The sequence below is a fragment of the Aulonocara sp. 'chitande type north' Nkhata Bay genome, linkage group LG5 (assembly GCF_057382095.1).
Source record: "Aulonocara sp. 'chitande type north' Nkhata Bay isolate Kocher_YH1m ecotype deep benthic linkage group LG5, A_spYH_male_GT1.1, whole genome shotgun sequence".
NCBI lineage: Eukaryota > Metazoa > Chordata > Actinopteri > Cichliformes > Cichlidae > Aulonocara > Aulonocara sp. 'chitande type north' Nkhata Bay.
In genome coordinates this window covers 32,451,227-32,471,442 of record NC_141348.1, presented here as the reverse complement: position 1 = coordinate 32,471,442, position 20,216 = coordinate 32,451,227, and the positions used below count along the sequence as shown (strand labels likewise).

Here is a 20,216-nt window from a genome sequence, read left to right as displayed (position 1 = left end):
TTAAGAAATACAGATAGTTTCTCTCTTTACTCTTAAAGTTAACAAATATGTTTTTTATATTTATCAATCTAAAAAAAATAAACATTTAGTCTGATTTGATGTTACAATTAAAAAAGTGTTTTTATCTGAAGAGTTTGTAAATATCTGGTTTCAACTGTATATTTGATGATTGTCAGCACAAAGAGGGAGAGAGAGGAGCAGAGAGGGAGATGCAGAATGAGGAAAGAACAGAGATGGAACAAGAGCAGGTGAGACACACATGTTAGTCAAATGGTCGTTTGCCAAAAGTATCACCGTATCATAGGTACTCATGTATCTCATACCTAGTGTTTCTTTTTAGGTTTGCTATTTTTCAAATTCTACATTTATTAAGTTATGCAGGCTTGTTTGCACAACAAGGCTAAATAATTATATAAACTTTTCTCAATCTAAATATTGTACTTTGACAGAATTAAAAAACAAGTGTAGTGCAGGTCTATGATGATTTTTAGTGCTACTATCATCTAGTTCTGATTCTGGTTCTGTCTTGGTTAAGTCCTCAGTAGTCCTGATTTTGAACTGTTATAGTCCTGTTTTAATTCCGGATCAGTTCTGGGTCTGGTTGAATTGGGGTTTAGTCCTCGTGTCTTGATGCAGCCCCGACTTTGTTCTGCCTTGCTGCTTAATTAAAAAACTACTTTAAGGTGTCCTGCATATGTGATATATATATATTTTCCCTATATCAGGGGTGCCCAATCCCGGTCCTCGAGAGCTACCGTCCTGCAGCTTTTAGATGCATCCTTGTTCCCACACACCCGAATCAAATGAATGGCTTGTTATCAGGCCTTTGCCAAACACGATGGCATGCTGAAGAGGTAATCAAACCATTTGATTCAGCTGTGTTGGAGTAGGGATGCATCTAAAAGCTGCAGGATAGTAGCAGGGCATATAGGGCAGCCCTGCCCTATATGAAGTCATTCTTTTTTTAACAAAACTCAAAACAGAGCCAATTAATCTTTCAGTCATTTCTTTTTAACACTGGGAAAAAAATCACTTTACAGTACTGGTTTTAAACATTGTTTCTCACCCCTTTATTTCATGACAAAACAATGACTCTTGGATAGACTGAAGTTTATTTAACTCCCTTTATTGTCTAATCATCTGACACATGGTACAACATACAAACAAGACAGCAACCTCCACCAATCGTACATTCAATACATGTATCAAAAAAAATTAAGATGACTAGCTAAATAGTAAACAAAATTTGGACAAGAATGAGCCTTTTTAATTTCATGTACTAGTTTTAGGAAATTTGCTGATGGGAAAGTTATGAAATCATACTATAACTTTTAAGAGTTCAGCAATTTTAAAATCCAAAATTCATGTACCATCTGTTTGATTATACTTTGATTGTATAGTCCTACTAGCATAATTTAACACCAGTTAATGTCAATAGAAATATTAAACCTGACAAAAACAACCTGCAAATCATCAGAGAAGCATCATTCTCAGTCAATGTTTTACAAAATATACCATTTCTTAGTAAAAAAATAAAACACTTGGATGCACACCTATGTCCAAAACAATACAATCAAGGTGAGATGAACTTACAACAGATACTGATACTTCTTTTTAAGAATAAAGACGCTCTTAAAAAAAACTGAATACAGTGGTCCCTCGCTATAACGTGGTTTGCTGATTTATTTTATTTTTTTAACAGCACATTGACAATGGTCTACAGCCAGGACGCAGAACACAATCAATCTTGTGCCGTGTTATATAAATTATATGCACTATGCATTCAGCTTGTCAAATTTACACAAATTGTCGATCGCTTAGAGTGTGACTCTGAAGTGCTGTACAGTATGTTTGTAAGTTTTCTCCCCAACAAACACAACAATGCTGACCAAACGTTTGGTACCGTCAAAGTCAATCACGGGTGCCTTAGGTTTCATTATATAATACTGGACTCATTTTTCTACGAAGGTTTGAATTTTGAGAGAGTTTAAACGAGAGAAAAGTGTATAAATGTTCATGCCTGTCTGAGAAAAGTGTATGAAGTGTGCTGTGAGGGGTTTTACAGACTTAAAACATCTATAATAATTGTAAAAAATAAAGTTGGCTACTTCACGGATTTCACCTATCACAGGTTATTTTTAGAACATATCTCCCGCGATAAACGAGGGACCACTGTACTTCAAAATGAGATGGTAGTTAAAATATAATTTTGATGACATATGCTGGATGACATGAATAAAAATATGAACTACACACTGATGTTAGAGGATGGGTTGCTGTAAATTATTGTATTATTGTAACAACAGTTTGTTCATAACTGTCAATAATACTGTGCTAATAATAAACATCAACGTGAAAAATTGGTGAGTCAGTGTTTATTGATCATGCCCATTTCATCTTTTTAGTCTTTGGTTATAAAATATATACTTAAATAATATCTTCTTGCTCTGTTAAGGTATCTACTCATTTTTAAGTGCTGTAAGCTCAAATAAATACATTGGGAAGAAAGAAAAATACATTGGAAGTTAGGAATTTACTGGTCCCAGGCTTGGTTTATGCAAACGAATCAGATAAGACAATTACCCATATACCAAAAATGGTGTCTTAATAGATCCTAACCCCAAAGCAATGCTGTCAAAAAATAAAGTGAAAGTAATAAATAAATTAAAATCAAACCAAAAAAAAGTTAGCAGCATACGTTAAGGATCCTGCAGGTGGCTTAAACACATTCTGGAATAAAAATGATCAGACTAGTAACTCACCCCTCCCCCCCAAAATTGCAAGGTTTATTTGGATTAAAACCAGTGCTAAAAACATGTCTTGAAAATACTGCAGGAGAAAAAAAAAATACACTTGTTGAGCATTTCCTTTTTATTTTTTCTCCCAAATTAATTACTTGGGACTTTATTTGCATTCTGACATATTTTCAGCTATCATCTATCACTACATTTCAATCACAGTTTCATTTCTGCATTTTATCTGTGACTTGATTTCTTAGGCCACTGTATGTTGAAACTCTATCAAGTTTAAAGCAGAAAATTAACCAAGATTTGACTAACTTGGACTAGGCTGTGACCAGGTATGGTTCATCTTCAGCACTGATCATCAATCAAAGTAATAATTCTGCACAAAAACAGCATCAAAGCCTCTGTAAACAGGAGGAAAGTTGTAAATGAGAGCTTTGTCCTCCTCATCAGGACTGGGGTAATGATGGTGGTTTTTCATGGCTGGAGGAGAAAAAGGAGGAAAGAAAAGACAACACAAAGTAGTGGAGTAGTTTAATAATACAGCAAAAAGGCTACTCTCTTTATAAAAAGTGCTGAATGACTGTTATGCATCAGCAATGACTTAAACATAAATGAACCATTTGCTGCATTAATTCACAAATTCCAAAATGTCTTACCACAACAAACATCTCAAATTTAATCACCAAGTTAAAAATGTCAGTGTTTTGCTCTGCATCAGAACTACTGTTTCTAGGCAATAACAGTGTTTGTTGAATGTACTTTTTTTTTATATTAAAAAAATATATTTTTAAACACACAATATGATCAAATGCAATTTCAGTGATGGGATCTAGAAAATCAAATGATTAAAGTTTTAATTTTGAGAGGTATAAAACAAAATATACTGCTCAAAAAAACAAAACAAAGGACACTTTTTAAAATCAGTATTGCATCAAACTACCGACTACCATTTTTGATTTGCTGCAATGAAATTTCGGACTAGCATGCCGCATCATTTTTCACTTTTTTCTGTGTGAGAATTCACCCGTTTATAAGTTGATAATTTTAATTTCCATCAAACAATGTAACATCCTTTAATTCCTAACACACGCCATATCAGTATAGCTATTAAACATTTTTCCCCTATTGAGATCTGACATGTTTTCAAAGTTTCTTTAATTTTTGCAGCAGTGCATAAAAGTGGCTGTAAATCGTAAACATGTTTGGGGATCCTCTCAAATTAAAGCCAAATGTCTGTGCTTCAGTGTTATCGTGGGATTACCTTGGCCTCCAGTAACACTGTGAGGAATTTTGGAGTCATTTTTAAACAGGATACATCCTTCAATGCAAACATTAAGAAATATGTGGGACTGCTTTCTTCCATTTGCGCAATATCTCTAAAATTAGAAACATCCTATCGCAGAGAAAAACTTGTTCATGCATTTGCTACTTTCAAGCTGGACTACTGTAATTCTTTATTATCAGGATGTCATGAAAACTCCCTGAAAAGCCTTCAGTTAATCAAAATGCTGCAGCGAGAGTACTGACAGGGATTGGCAAGAGAACATATTTCTCTTAGATTGGCTTCTCTTTGCTGGCTCCCTGTTAAAATCCTTCTTCTCACATACAAGGTCTTGTATAATCATGCCCCATCTTATCTTAAAGACCTTATAGTACAATATCCCCCCAGTAAAGCACTTCCCTCTCAGTCTGCAGGCTTACTTATGGTTCCTAGGATAATTAAAAGCAGAATGGGAGGTACAGCCTTCAGCTTTCAGGCCCCTCTTCTGTCTCAACCAGCTCCCAGCTTGAATTTGGGAGATAGACACCCTCTCTACTTTTAAGATTAGGGTTAAAACTTTCTTTTTTGACAACGCTTATAGTTAGTGCTGGATGAGGTGACCCTGAAGCTACCCTTAGTTGTGCTGCAATAAGACCTAGGCTTGATGCACAGAGCATTTCTCCTTCTCTCACCCCTTTTTCATTCACCATGTGTTTATACACCACTCTGCATTTAATTATTAGTTATTATTATTATTCTCTGGCTTTCTTCCAAAGCATGTTTTTTTGTCTCGTCTCCCTCCACTCACCCCCCAACGGTGTGGCAGATGACTGAGCCTAGTTCTGCCAGTGGTTTCTTCCTGTTAAAAGGGGAGTTTTTCCTTCCCGCTGTTGCCAAAGTGCTTGCTCATAGGGGGGGTTGTCTGATTGTTAGGTTTCTCTCCATTATTGTCTTTACCTTACAATATTACAGCAAGTTCCTTGAGTAAACTCTAGTTGTGATTTTGTGCTGTATACTTTAAATAAAATTGAATTGAATCAAATCCTGATTATTTCATTTTCAAGTCTACTATAGTGATGTGTAGAGGCCAAATTATTAAAAACAAAATACGTGATTGTCCTAATATCTACAGGCTGGACTTGGATTGGACAGACTTTGTGTTACCTTCAGAAACAAAGAAGCTGGCAGTGTAGAAGCTGGCCCTTACAGCGGAAACAGAATGAATCATTCCTGGCTTATCTACCCACTCAAAAGGACTTTTCTCTGGATGCCATTGCACAGCATAAAATGGGTAATGGTTGGCTGAAAACAAGAGACATTATTAATATTGTTATTTCAAATCATTGTCATCAGCACAAACTTTTAAAAAATAGGTTCATCAACACAAAATATGTCACAGCAAATTTAATTCCAATGTTGTTTCCCTAAAAACAAGTTACGGCAGTGGTTCCCCAGCTTTTTTTGCTAGCTAGGCCCCCCTGTTTTACAAGAATATCTGCCCACCCCACAGCTCTGCGCCCCCCCACTTTGGAAACCACTGAATCATGGAGTGATCAATTATATTTAAAACAAGAAAAATATGAGTGACTGTCATCAGAGAGTTTTCCTGTTGGACTGATCCAAGGTTTCGAGTTGTACAGTGGTGCTGCCATCTGGTGGATAGTTATGCCAAATTTCATGCTGACCTCAAATTCAGATAATTTTTTTTGTGTGTTTAAGACAGCAGAATAGAATCCATTATGTAATGAATGGCATGGAAACTACAGGGTAGTTAATACATGTTACCTTCCATAGTAGAGATGAATTCTTTCTTTCCATCACTGTTAGTGGACAGGATCTTGTAAAACCTCCTGAGTTTGGCATTTCGACTGTAATTCTGTAAATGGAATGGTAAATGATAAATGGATTGGTTCTTATATAGTGCTTTTCTACTCTGAGCACTCAAAGCGCTGTATACAACTTGCCTCATTCACACAACCATTTTTTTTTAAATATCCTTTCTACGCAAGTGCTTTCCATCTAACATTCACATGCATTCATACTTAAGTGAATGCATCAGAGAGCAACTTGGAGTTAGTATCTTGCCCAAGGATATGTGGCACGCAAACTGGAGCAGACGTGGAGGTTAGTAGGTGACCTGCTCTACCACCTGAGGTACAGCCACCCTAAGTGGTTCAAAAACACCAATTATATATTAATAGATGCATTTCATAATAAAATAATGTTTTTTTTAATATTTTATCATTCACAATCTACTGTTTGAATATTTTACTGTATACAGTAACCATTTACTTTCTCCCGTTTGGCTACAGCAGGCAATGAGGTGTGTTTAGGGTGACTTTGTTAATTTGAGTTTCGATGAAACTGCCATATACAGGCATTTGTTTCTACACCTTTATTTTGTTTGGGTTTACTGTGATAACCATCATGCAACATGTTTACAATAATACAGTTAAGTTATTTAATTTCACTTAATGTGTGTTAAAATCTAAGTAGTATTATCTTTTATGTTTAAGAAACGGTGATGTTGCTGAATTGCTTTTGTTTGGTTAGTTCTCACGATGATGACGACGCTGAGTGATCCTGTCACTGAACGCTGAATAAATCATCTGTAAACAAGAACTTGTCCGTGTGGTGGCTGACAGGAGCAACAATATCTGTCCACTTTTAGACTTGTTGAAAGACAAATGTGGAGCCTCATTCTGGACCTTCTGCAGACCTTTCATGTGCGTGTTTGCAATTTATTTCTAACAACACCAAAATTTGAGATACAAGCCAATAATTTATTTGGTCAAAAGAAGCGCAATTAGAGCACATGTTCAATCTCCATTTATATAAATTATATGTACAATGTGGAAGATGATAATTTTCTTAACGGCACACATTCATGGAAGAAAAGCTTACATTTCAGCTCCTTTGTTGCTGAGGTGCACTGTCATGTTAGTATGCTAAAGTAGAAAACTAAACATAGTTTATGCTTATGTTTACTTTCCACCCATAAGTACTTCACCAGAAATTTGTAGTAATATCCAATTTCCCTGGGTAATTTTGGACAGTTTTCAGGACAGTTTTCAAAGGTGTTTCAGGTGTTTCTTGGTTTAAGTACGATGGTACTTATGAGACTGTATTTTAAAAGAAAACCCCCCCAAAAAAAACAAAAAAACAAAAACAAAAAAAAACAAGGAAAAAAAACAGATCCCTTGCAACCTGTTCTACTTCCATTAACAGATTGGTATATAATAAACATTTTAAAAGTTTCAGAAAAAATAAATAAAACAAAAACTTCACCTATGACAGGAAGAAAAGAAAAAAAAGAAGAAGCAGAAATTACCTGCATGGACAGACTCCAACTGTGGAAGTTTGCAGTGATGTTTTCACTAGCCAAAGACCGCAGCAAATCTTTGGGAAAATTCCGGAATAATCGGCTAGATGGGGCCACTAGCGGATGGATACAGATTTGTGTCACAGAGAATGACAAGGAGTATATTTTCATGGAATAAATATATAAAAATATGCTAATTTGAATGACTCTGAAAGAATGTAAGCCAACTTGTATCTAACCTGACAAAATAACCAAATGGAATAACAGAAAGTAACAGAAAAACCTGATGTGAGTGTCAGAGGTAGAGCCACAGCCTTAGTATCAGTAAGCGTGAGGAGGTTTTTGTTGGCAGTCAGGACAGTGAGCTGCTGGAAGCCCTGGCAGGTTCCCCAAATAGGGAAGTAGTCCCCAGCATCATTGCCCTGCAGGACCAAGGAGTGAATAAAGACAAGGTACCAATACATGAAGGCAATGGCCATTATTTTTAAGCCTAAATCTTTAGATAGCTCTAAAGATTTAGATATATAAAAAAATCTCAGGGTCGTCAGTCCTGATAGACAGTTAAACAAATCAAAACCCATACCTTCAGAGCCAAGTTGTAAAAGATCTTGGCAGCTCGACTGAACTGTGACGTCTGAAGATCTACATCTCCACCTGGCAACAACAACCTGAGGAGCCACAATTTAGACAAATAAGCTAGGAGGTGCTTCAATGGAATTGTGTCTACCTTTTCAAATTTGTGTAAAAGCAATAAGTACAATGCCTTCAAGTGTAACTCTTAATATCTCATGTGTTAAAATTACAACCAGTAAGCATATAGAAATGTTAAAGCCAGACATTATAGATACTAGAACAAAGGTCTGAATAACTTCTAACGAAACTGGATGGATGCAACTGATGTGCAGCAGTGAGAAAAAATGTATGGTGTGCAGTTAAATCATGCCTTTTGAACATACAGCTAAGCTTCATATTTCTGTCTATTTCATTAGAATATACTTTTCATTCACCAAATCACATGCCAATAGAAAACGAGTCATTATCATGAAAACTAACTTGAGGTTCAGTGACTGTCAGGTTTGCCAACAACCTGTTCTCTATCATGCTTAGACTCTCTAACCTACATATGATGTGTGTAACAAGGGAAAGATCCCCACAGCGCAGCTGATGTGTGTGTACTTGTTAAGGCACAGCACATGTGGTGGTCTAATAACATGAATTGACATTGTAGCGATTAAAGCACTATGTGCCTGTAGCGTCTTTGGTTAACCTTGAGTGTAATATCTTTCTAAGCGGCCTGGAGTCAGAAAGATATTCTCTCCACTCAGAACCTTGGTTACAAGGTAATCAACCAATCTACAACCTAAGCCTTGACCACCCTCTGAAGCTTATGAGCCAATCCAATAACCTATGTTGCTGCAATATAACATAAAGAAAGCTTGCAGTACAAATTAAGTGTAAATAAAGACAATATCTGTTTAAGACCTAAGATTACACCTTATTCGAACTACAACAAAATGCGTTCAGTATGAAAGACAACGGTCAACTTACCCGTTTATTGAGTTAAATATCTTGGCGTACTCTTCTTCTGTGCGATTGATTCTGTTAAAAAAAGAAAAAAAAAGAAAACAAGCAAATGTAAGAAGTAAAATCCTTGCCTATGAAGGAAAATCAAATTAGTTATTAATCACATTTGAGGAACACTACTCTTATGAGACAAGTCATTTTGTCAGGTTTAAAATTATAGATTTAAAAAAAAAAAAAAAAAAAAAAAAAAACCCACACACACACACACACACACACACACACACACACACACACACACAAAGCAAACCTGAAAAATAAAGAAACGTTAGAGAAGAATCTCCAATCCCAATTCACTCCATAAACATTTGAAGAATTACACATTTTGTTTTCTAGAATTTTGCCTGTACATACCATGATGATAGATTTTAAATTAAATACTCAAGATAAAAACACAACACAGACTTTTTGGCTTAAATGCCTAGGAATTATAGCTATATTTATATATCCTGATCAGGCATAACATTAAGACCAACTGTGTAATTGTGTTGCCCCCCCCCTTTTGCTGTCAAAAGAGCCTAGACTCAACGAAGCATGGACTCAACTCCTGAAGGTGTGCTATATCTGGCACCAAGATGTTAGTAACAAGTCCTGTTAAGTCCTGTAAGTTGGAGGCTGGGGCTCCCTGGATTGGATTTGTTTGTCTAGTTTGTCCCACAGCTGCTTTATTGAATTTAGATGTGGGGAATTTGAAGACCCGGTCAGTATCTCAAAGTCATTGTTGTGCTCCTCAAACCATTCCTGAACCATTTTTGTTTCGTGACAGTGCGCATTATCTTGGTGAAAAAGTTAATAGCTATCAGGGAATACAGTTTCCATCAAAGGGTCTACATGGTCTGTAACAATCCAAATTTATTTATAAAGCACTTTAAAATACTTAGCACAGGACCAAAGGGCTGTACAGTAAATAACTTAAACAATGCAATGTTAACAATGCTTAGGTAGTTGGTATGTTCCCAAGTAGCATCCACATGGACCCAAGATTTCCCAGCAGAATATCACCCAAAGCATCACACTGCCTCGGCCAGCTTGTTTAATATGCTTTTGGGCCTTTCGTTGACACGTAAGCGGTATTTTGGATCACTGAAAACTGAGATTCTTAAAAACTCCTGCCAGGGTGGAGTTTTCAAAAAGTCACTTTTTGCATTTATCTGTGGACGAGGAAAACGGAGACTTAGTCACGCAACGTCAAATGTGTGCGCCTTTTTTGACGACATGCTGTGCGCCACATTATTATTTATGTGAGATGCATTTCTACAATGGCAGATAAAGACAAAAATACTGTTGCTGTTACTATCTGTAGTTTTTACAGGCTTACATATACACACGCAATTTTTTGAAACTGCACGTGTGGACGGGTTTTTATTTAATTTTTTTAACGAAAATGGAAAATCTCTCTTTTTCAAAAATACCCATGTACGGGTGGACGCAGCCTTAAATAACAGAAAACAAAACCATCTTTATGGTGTAATTATTTTACATGTAGTTATTTTTCTTTTTTTAACTGTGTAAGAATATTCAACGTGCCTGTCTGTGCAAAATGAGTTTAAAAACAAACAACTGTGGGATACTGTTTGTCCGTGATTTATACACGGGGAACAATTTGTGGCAGGATCAGCCTGACATTATTTGTATCCCACTGTAACTTTACTGTATAAAGAGCTAACATCTCCAATATTTCAGGAGTAGTTAATCATTACAACAAGTGTTTGTGAACTAAGAATCATGAATGTGGGATACTGTTTGTCCGTGAAACACGGATACCTACCTTGGCACCACCGTTGTGCAGCTGAAGCCAAAGGCAAGATATGCTTCATCATATTTTCTAGTCTTTGGCTTGAAAGGAAGTTGGTTTGGAAGCATATTTGGCGGTGCTTCATCTTCTGCTTTGTGTTTGTGTGGGAACCCTGTCAAAAACCTGTGCATTACACTAGCAGTGTCCAAGCATTCTTTTTTCATTTTTTTTTATCCATACCATGCCCCCCACTTCGGGAATCACTGCCCTAGCAGGTGCCATAATGAAGAGATAATCAATCTTATTTACTTATGTTAGTGGTCATAATATTATGTCTGATTGGTATGTAGTCTACAACCAAGAGATGCTTTCATAAAAGTAAGTACAGAGTGTTTAAAACATGGTGCAAACCACTGGTTACACCGAAGAACGGAAAGGCCAGGTGAGAAAACATTTAAAAAAAAAAAAAAAAAAGTTTGGCCATGTTCTGCACTACAATTCTTTAAACAGATATTCTCTCTCTTTGCAAAATATTGCAAAAGCAACCCAGATGTATCATGAGGCAAAAAAACTGGGATACTCTTCAATGACCTGGTCAGTCACCTGTCAGCCCAACAGAGCATACCTTTAAGTTACTGCAGACAAACTCAAGGCAGAGAGAGCCACCAATTCCTCTGACATCGTCTTATTAATCGTTAGCTTACTATGCAAACATGACAAGTGAAATCTCCCGCAGCAAGCTTAAACGTGTGAGAGGTTGATCGCAGAGAATCGCTGAGCTTATGTGAGTGCGTGTGTAAAAGCAGCAGGATATATATTTGACTACGATGACCTGGATGACTGAGAACCTTCACAGACAGATATATATTTTATATATAAGACCAAGAGCCAAATAAGACAGGTCAGGGTGAAGAAGTGACAGCCAAAGAAAAGCTTAACACAAAACGGAGAAGTTATGACAAATCAGACTATAAGGCAAAAAGAAAGTGCAGCTTTATGGTTTCATGGACAAAAGAATTTCTGTGGCTGCGATATGACGAGCTAAATAACCAGGGCTGCACATAAGTGGTCCGCAGGTGCGCATTCGCTGTCAAAATAAAAAACATGCACAAGGGTTAGGGTTAAATTTAAAAACTGTACTTTTGAGTTAAAATATATATTTATAATTTTAATAAATGACAAATATCAAACCGTGACACCAAAGTATCGAACCGAACCGTGAATTTCGTGTATCGTTGCACCCCAAAAAAAAAAAAAAAAAAAAAAAAAATATAATAATATATATATATATATATATATATATATATATATATATATATATATATATATATATATATATATATATATATATATATATAGCCTGCTAGCACGCGTGCCACTAATACCATAGACACAATAATTAATATTTTGTATTACTTCTACCACCCCATTTAAAGGAATCTTGTCTTTTGGCATAATGTCGTTCGCATTCCAAAGGTACCACCATTTCAATTTTGATTAACAGCTAAATCATGAACATTCATGATGTGTTATAATCCAAACAAGGTGCAATATCGTTATCAGTAAAAAGAAAAGTATGATGAGGTACTAAACATATGATGTGCACTAAGTGGCATGTGGCTCAAACAGTACTGAGATTATTGCAATGAATTGAGTCAGAGCCAATTTCTTAATCACCCGAAACATTTGTTTTGTACAGACAATTAGTCAGAAAAAAAACACTTATTAAAAAACATATACAATTAAATGACTACTGTGTAAAACAATAAGTTGTCTGGTCGAGTAATGAATTTTCGTTTTGTATGCAAATCATATGTGAATTGTATGAGTGCTTCAAGGGGTGCTGAAAGAGACAGAGTAAATGCATATAAGAAATACACAGCAAACACATAGAGGTCATGAAGGGACCTGATGACCACAGGTTGGTCTTGGTGCACACAAGTATTATTAAGGATAATTTCCTTAAACTCATCTAACTTTCTTACCGAATAGGTACAACCCTGGCCCCAGCAGCCTCTAGGTATTTGACATAGGAGGCAGCTATGTAAGAAGACCCACGAGCAAACTGGTCCCATGGAAGGTTTTCCTGTGCCAACACACCTAGCAAGAACATAAGACACATGATATAGCAGATATTACGAGAAAGAACTCAAACAGTTAAAGTGAAAATGTTGTTTAACCATGGTTAAAGTTAAAAAGTTCACTGAAAAGGACAGATTTAGACAGGACTGTCATACTAAAAATGCCTAAAAAATTAAAATAAAACAACCCACCAAGGAGTCACTTTTCCTAATTTCTTTTCTGTGTACATAGTTGAAAGTGAACAAAGTAACAAATTTTTCATAGTATGATTTTTCATTCTGGGCTATCCTTTTTAAAAGAACACACTTTGAGTATTGTAAAATTAGATTAATATGGCCTTTATCAAAAACAACCAATTCAGTTACTAATGAAGTGAGATAATCTAATGAGTAAGCAGAACAATACTATTAAACTATAAATTAAAAGAAGAAAAGAGAGAAGCTAAGGGGTGGAAGTGAAAGCAGTGGGAGCAGCAGTCAACAGTTCGTTGAGACCTCAAATTCATTTCTTTTTGGGCACAGATATTCAAATGCCCCTGTGAACGCCAGCTGTTGGTTATCTTCTTTATCTGAACATCGCTCAAATTTATCTGTGAATCGTGATATGATTTTATTCTTTCAAATGTAGCCAAAGCTGAAGTTATTGTTAGACTTAAAATCTTGTGTCTATCCAGCTACTTCCTCTAATTGAAATCTCAGTTGAATTGGATTTAGCAATGAAACAGGTTGGGTGCATTACAGCAAAATTAGGTTCTCCGGCAAAGTGCAACATTAAAACTTGTTGATCCAATACATAGCATAGCCTCAATTAAAGGACAGGTCAAAAATACGTCCCAAGTGGGGCTAAAAGCAATAGGTTAAATATAATCTATTTTCTTATCGTTATTGATAGCATTAACACCATTAAACTTAAGAATGAACAACATATAATGAAAATGTGACTTGCACTGATTTTTTTCCCCAAATATTGGACCATGGCAATAAACACAAAGCAGACATCTTGAGAAGACAACCAAAAGTCTATGATCAAAAACATAATATCTCAATATAACAGCGCGTAAACCAATCCACAGGGAAGACATCCCCTTCCTCACTCACCCCCCAATCCGTGTAACACACCTTTTCTCGAACGTTCCAGACGAGAATTACATAAGACCCTTCAACTATCCACGTGTATAAACGACTTCTACGGGGACCAGTACTTACTAAATACAACCGTTCATGTGACCAAATCTTACCGATAATTGGTCGGTAATTGAGCTGCTGGCGGGTTCTTCCTACAGCACACAGAGCGGGTGAGAACCAGAGGCAGGCGGTCAGCACCGCGAAGATTGCTGCAGCTGTTCGAGGCATTCAAAACACCGCGCACAATTCCTAAAACAAAACCGCTGGAGGGGGCAATCAATGTCAGCTGGATTGCAGGCTGGAAATGAAAGATTACAAAAGTTTGTTGCTGTTTTGCCTGTTAAAATAACAAACAGCTGACAAAAAGGTTAAAGCGTTCATTAAAATGAGCAAAATTACAATGAAGCAATCCCAGAAATGATGCCGTCCTCCGGGTGCTGATGCTGTGCTCCAGGAGGTCGTCCGGCTTCTCTCGCAGTCCTCCTACTTTCCTCGGTCTGTATTCTGAGGTGTTCCGACTATCAAGTCAGTCACGTGTGGCACTCGCCTGCAAAAAGCAACGTCATCCTGAGTAGCCTCCTCCTTTCTGGTGCGTCCCCATTAAAAAGACAGAGATAGCGCGATCAGACGGCATCGTCAGACTCCTCCTCTACACAGGTACAGCTAAATACTGGGCGTTTGGGTTTTAACAAAGAGAAACACTGAGCATGTATGAGTCAGCTAAGACAAAATAGATTGCAGAATAACAGAGATGATTATAATTAAATGCAAAGTCGCCCGAAAGCATGTGGAAGTGTGACCCACAATGCAATTCCAGAAAAAAGGCAGAGGAAAACGTTTGGGAGAAATAATAAGAGTTATAATAATAATAATAATAATGATAAGAATGATAATAATAATAATATCCCCAAAGTTTGATTCTGTTCATCTGGATGCAGCGTTTTCAGTGGGAGAAACGTTTCGTCACTCATCCAAGCGACTTCTTCAGTCTCAGCTGACTGTAGGTTTCCCCAATCTTATAAACAGTACATTTGCATAATAACTGAAACCAGCCCACTGAAGGAACAATGGCCCGGGAGATCAGTTCCTTGATCATTAATATGCAAATTCGCATGACCATTGATTAACAACCACTGATCAAAGTTCATTGATCAAAGCCCACTGATCAATGGCCATGAGTACTATTCACAGAGAGTTGGGGAATGGCTGCAATCACAGCATTGTAAGATGGCGAAAGATGTACCCTTAGGCCCCCTCCTCGATTCAAAGATGGTCTTTCCCTTTTGACTTAAATGGCCTCCTCTACTCCTCGCTCAAACTAGCGTTCCTCCCTGTCCAGAATGTGTACATCCTCATCCTTGAAAGAGTGTCCACTGGCCTGTAGGTTTAAATATACTGTGGAGTCCTGGCCTGACGAGGTGAAAAAATAATAATAATTAAATAATAATAAATAATAATAATTATAAAAGGAAAATGATAAAACAGATAAATCCACTCACAACAATTCTTGTTTTTATCCTTAGAGCCTCAGTGTGTCAAAGCCCTTCCAGTGGCTACACCTGCTTGACTTCCACCACTACCAACAGAGATGGCACGGAGCCACACCGGTAGATCCTTCTACTGACTGATAATTGACCACAGGGAGTTTTACATCAACAAGCTGATTTATCAGAAACCTCCCTGACCTTCCTTCGCCTTTTGTACCATAGCCCAGCACACCCAACAGCGATGTGGAGACCCTTCAGCTGTCCCTCATATGGTTGAAGTGGAGGGCTCCAATTGACTCCATGCAAAAAAAAAAAAAGGATGATGAGTCTCTTCAAAAATGTTATATTCAACTGAGTTCAGTGTTCACTACAGACGTTACGACTGACCGCCCTGTAGACCTGAGCAATGAGATTACTACCTCAGAAACCCACGTGAGAAACAGTTTTTTCATAATCTCTGAGGGGAGATGGCCTCAGAGATTAGTTGTATTTCTTGGAAAGAGGCCAACTAGAGGAGGTCAGGCATGATGTTGTTCATGTTAAGATCAACCTCAAAGTCTAGCAGAAGGAAAAGGAGAAAATGAAAATGAAAAAAAAAACCTCCAAATGGCAGCCCTAACCAAGCGTCAAGCTCCTGGCTGGAGAAGAAAACAGAATGATTTGACCCAAACATCTGAGCTAAGGACTGCTCCAACACAGACAACACTGTTGATTACAAGGATGGCAAAACTGGGGGGAGGCACAGGACAAACTCGAACCTACTCTGCCTCAGGTGACTCCTTAAGTTGATAGCACCACACCCACAGCACACACAGATGATAGCATATAGCCTATGTTCACACTTATAAGCTATTCCCTACCTTAAAGACAAATTCGGTCTCTCTAACTCCTCCACAGCTCCGTTTTCACTCTGTCCAGCCGTCAGGACACACAGTATGAGAAAGTTTTACTTTATCACTTGCATGTAATAATGAATTAGAGGAAATCTAAATTTAAATATGCATTTCGCCTTTTGCCTGCTGTCAGATATTTTTAATAAGCTATGATTTATTGTGCTGGGGTATCAGATTATTTTGACCTCTGAGGACCTCAATGTAGTTAAACCTGGAGGGTTTGAGCCTCTCTCTCTCCCTCTCTCTCTCTCTCTCTCTCTCTCTCTCTCACACACACACACACACACACACACACACACACACACACACACACACACACACACACACACACACACACAGACACACACACACATTTTTGTCCCCAGTCAACTATTATTGTCTTACCAATGTAGACTCACAGCTGGTAAGATAAGTGACCTATTTAGGAGGCCAAAAAAAAGATCCATCACACACTCTATGGTAGTTAGATTTCACTAAAACTAAACTAAATAATTCATAAAGGATATATTCATAGTTTTAATATATGTTAGTTTGGTAAAAAAAAAATACAACTTACATGATGAGGGTTTGATGCACATGTTTACTGAGAGTTTAGACGTCTACAAGACTATGAGACAGCCAAAGGTTCAGTATTTTAATTGTAATACCTATACTGAGTTTCTTTAAATTTTGCCTGTGTGTGCCCTCCATAGCATAATCGTTAAAAAAAACACAAAAACAAAGCATTTACAGACTAACTGAAAACAGCAAAGTTAAAACAGAAATAGCTAGACAAACTAATTACAAAATGCACACACACCCATTGAGAGCAATTGTACCCTTATTCTTTATACCTCTATGGGAGAAGATGGGGACTTTGAGAAACAGTACTACAAACTCTTTGCTTTACTATAACAAGTTTGTTTGAGTGAGAACATAAATGTGCAGCTAACACACACACACACTTGAACATTTTTGATGTATCAAAATCTGGTCGTTGTGTGTGAGGAATGACGTGTGTTTAGGTACGACTTTATTGCGACAGAGCAGCAAGGTGTGATAGAATGATTTACCTGTGTGCGTCATGGATGAACTAAGTGATTAATGTCCTGATATGTCTTATATATGCATACCTAAGTCTGGCAAAAAAGCAGACACCACTATGTATGAAAGACAAGATGCAGAATGAGGATCTCATCTGAGCTTGATTGACGGTTAGCTCGGTTGGTTCCAGTGAGTCACACCTGATTCTGAGTGATAGCCTGAATTGTACTCTACTCCTGACTGGGTCCCTACTTATAATCCAGTCAGGAGTAGAGTACTCCAATACTATTTATTGATGTTTTGTCTCTACTTTGTTTCTCATAACCATTGTTACATTCTTACGATGCCTATTCCACGTAAAAACAGCAACATGCTTTCTGTATGACACACAGCAATGACCTAGAATAAACCTGTCTAGATTTTTACGTCTGTTGTTTGTGCCATATGTGTAAATGCACTTGTGTGATCAATGAATGATCAAAAAAGGAGGAGAGTAATGGAAAATGATAAGATTATGCTCTTCTCAGTGCCAAGGTGACCTAACTGAAAAGAAACTTCTATAGTATCATGTTTTGTCTCCATATGATCTTTTAATACAAGATATGCTCAACTGTACAAGTTATCTTTTGCACAGAATGTTCTGACTCTGCTCTGTGACCACGCCAAGTAGATAACTTGTGTCAATAAATTATTCTGTGCATGTTATTATTCTTTGTCTAAACCCACGCAGACTGCTGCTGCGCTCTAAATTGTTGTTTGATCCCTTTGCAAAGGCAAATTAAAACCCTGGAAAGAAAACCTGCTTAGGTGTAAATCAATTGATTTCAGATTTCCATAATGAGAGATGATAGACTTTCTGATTTAAAGTACCTTCAGAACCTGCAATCCATGTAGATAGGCCTTGCCAAAATAAAGAATATTTTTATTCTTTTCGTTTCGGGACTATTCCACCTTATCACAGTATGGCAGCTGTGATTTACACAAACCAGCCTAATCCTGCTTTGTACATTTTGCCCACACTGCATCTCTGCTGTAGTTGTGTTAATGTCAAAAGTTCTGCTGACCTGCACATTATCAACTTCACTGTTGTTATATGCCTTATTTTCTGTATTATGGCAGCAGGTTATTTCATTGTACACATTGGCTTATTAGACCAATTGCTGTTCTTATTGGTTTTACATTCCAACCTATTCAATTTTCCTTTTAAACATAGATAACATCATCTATGTATGTTAGAGAAAGCAGGGAGTGTGTTGGCATTTAAGCACTGCTCAGCAAAGGTGGCCACTTTAAAACTGCCCTTTCTGTAAAGTCTGTCATTAGGGAAGTGAAGGCATATCCTCTGCTGGGCTATTGTTATCTAAGAGTTAGAGAAACAGAGAGAGATTGAGCTGTAGGTGAGAATGTGTAGGAAATGTGTTGAGAGTCAACACTGCGGCAAGGAGAAGTTGTTTTAGAGAGTGCGCATGTGCATTCTGTTAATTTGATTAAGTCAGCACTTTGTGTAGCAGGTAATACATGGATCAGTGACTTCACTTACATTACACAGTATTGCAGATGGACAAATTGCACTGCATCACTACTGACTAACCACAAGAGGCCGCACTCTTCCACCAAACAACCCTCAGCTTAATCCACAGTGTCCTTTTCACTTTGAGCGTTGTGTTTCAGGCACACTCAAAAATCACCTCATTCTTCAGACACATTGATTGTACAAGAATTTATCCCAGTCAGTAAGTAGTGGCCTTTTCAGGCCGTAACAAGTGTAGTCTGAGCTACACGCTGCTGGACTGTGAAACTGTGGAAACTCTCCTTGCTGAAAGAAAGCAAGCCTTGCTGTCAGAATAGGTGAAAAAAGATGAAGAAAGAGATAACGAAGGTTTAGCAAGAGTGACGGGTCAAAATATGACATTTGTTTAACATAACTTCTGCTAGAGTGGTAATTTAAAACTAGTTTAATACACAGGCCTACATGTAAGTGATCCATAGGAAAACCAAACCAAAGTTCTGAGACTGCATCTATATGGTCAGTCTTTCTTACTTACTTACTTACTTACATGAACTTGTGAATAAAACTCTATTAATTGACTTTTGACCCATAATAGACTGGTGATTGTTAGCCTGTCTGTAGTCAAATGTTGTAACCAATGTAAAGCTTTCATGGTTTGTAAATTCTTGCCAATTTGAGTTTGATCTGTTTATCCTTCATCTGCCAGATTTTGTGGATTGATAATCCTGTTCATCCTTGCCTTACAGAAGCAGAGAAGTAACATCATTTTCAATGGAGCCTATCCCAGGTGTCATAGGGTGAAAGGTAAGTTATTCTGTTTGCATATCTAAGTCCTTCTTGCAAGTATATGTTATTGTTATAAAATTTAAAAAAAAAAAGTCAGGAACAAAACTGCCAGCTCAACCTTGCAGCTCTTTGTAACTATTAAGTACATGATGTCATATCAGAAGTGAGTTGTGATGTCTTTTTCTTTGAGACACTGTGATACATTCAAGGACAAATGCAATATGGGGTTGATATTGTGCTTGACAGTTTGTGTCATTTAACATTTTAGAATAAATTTCATAAAACCACAATTTTAACTACTGAAAGCACATATTCAGTTTTGCTCGTTGTTCAGTTTGTAATGGTGAACATCTTCATCAAAAAAGTGAGAAACGAATGTTCTACCCTTTTGTGTATGGTCAGACTGATGTACACTGAAGTGCCACTGGGACTGCTTTAGTAAACAGTGACAGTAGAGTTATAGAAAATGAAAGTTCTAACATCATAATTTAGCAAAATACTGTAAATACCAAGACACTGACTTTGCAGCATGTTAAATAGAAACCCCAAAGGAATGTCTGCTTGCATGGAGTTTAGTGTTCCCTGATGTTTATCAGCAGATGTTGCTTTGTTGTGTTACTTATATCGATTTCTGTATTTGTTGGCTTGTTGTGTGTTTACAGTGC

General features: G+C 37.2%; 1 protein-coding gene across 2 annotated transcripts; it reads right to left on the bottom strand.

The window, feature by feature from the left end:
- Nucleotides 1-1,110: 1,110 nt before the first annotated feature.
- LOC147331038 (gamma-glutamyl hydrolase) lies at nt 1,111-14,458 on the bottom strand. 2 transcript variants are annotated; one of them, XM_086293047.1, is made up of 10 exons: nt 14,252-14,458; nt 13,966-14,115; nt 12,632-12,746; nt 8,879-8,929; nt 7,914-7,998; nt 7,614-7,752; nt 7,340-7,446; nt 5,794-5,884; nt 5,173-5,310; nt 1,111-3,227 (listed from the first exon to the last, which is right to left on the bottom strand). In XM_086293047.1, the coding sequence occupies exons 2-10, from the start codon at nt 14,078-14,080 to the stop codon at nt 3,106-3,108; spliced, it is 963 nt and encodes a 320-aa protein (XP_086149173.1). In that variant the 5' UTR covers nt 14,081-14,115; nt 14,252-14,458; the 3' UTR covers nt 1,111-3,105. The 2 variants fall into 2 exon arrangements, with proteins under 2 accessions (XP_086149173.1, XP_086149172.1); XM_086293046.1 differs by having other exon boundaries at nt 13,966-14,150; nt 14,252-14,457.
- Nucleotides 14,459-20,216: the final 5,758 nt, after the last annotated feature.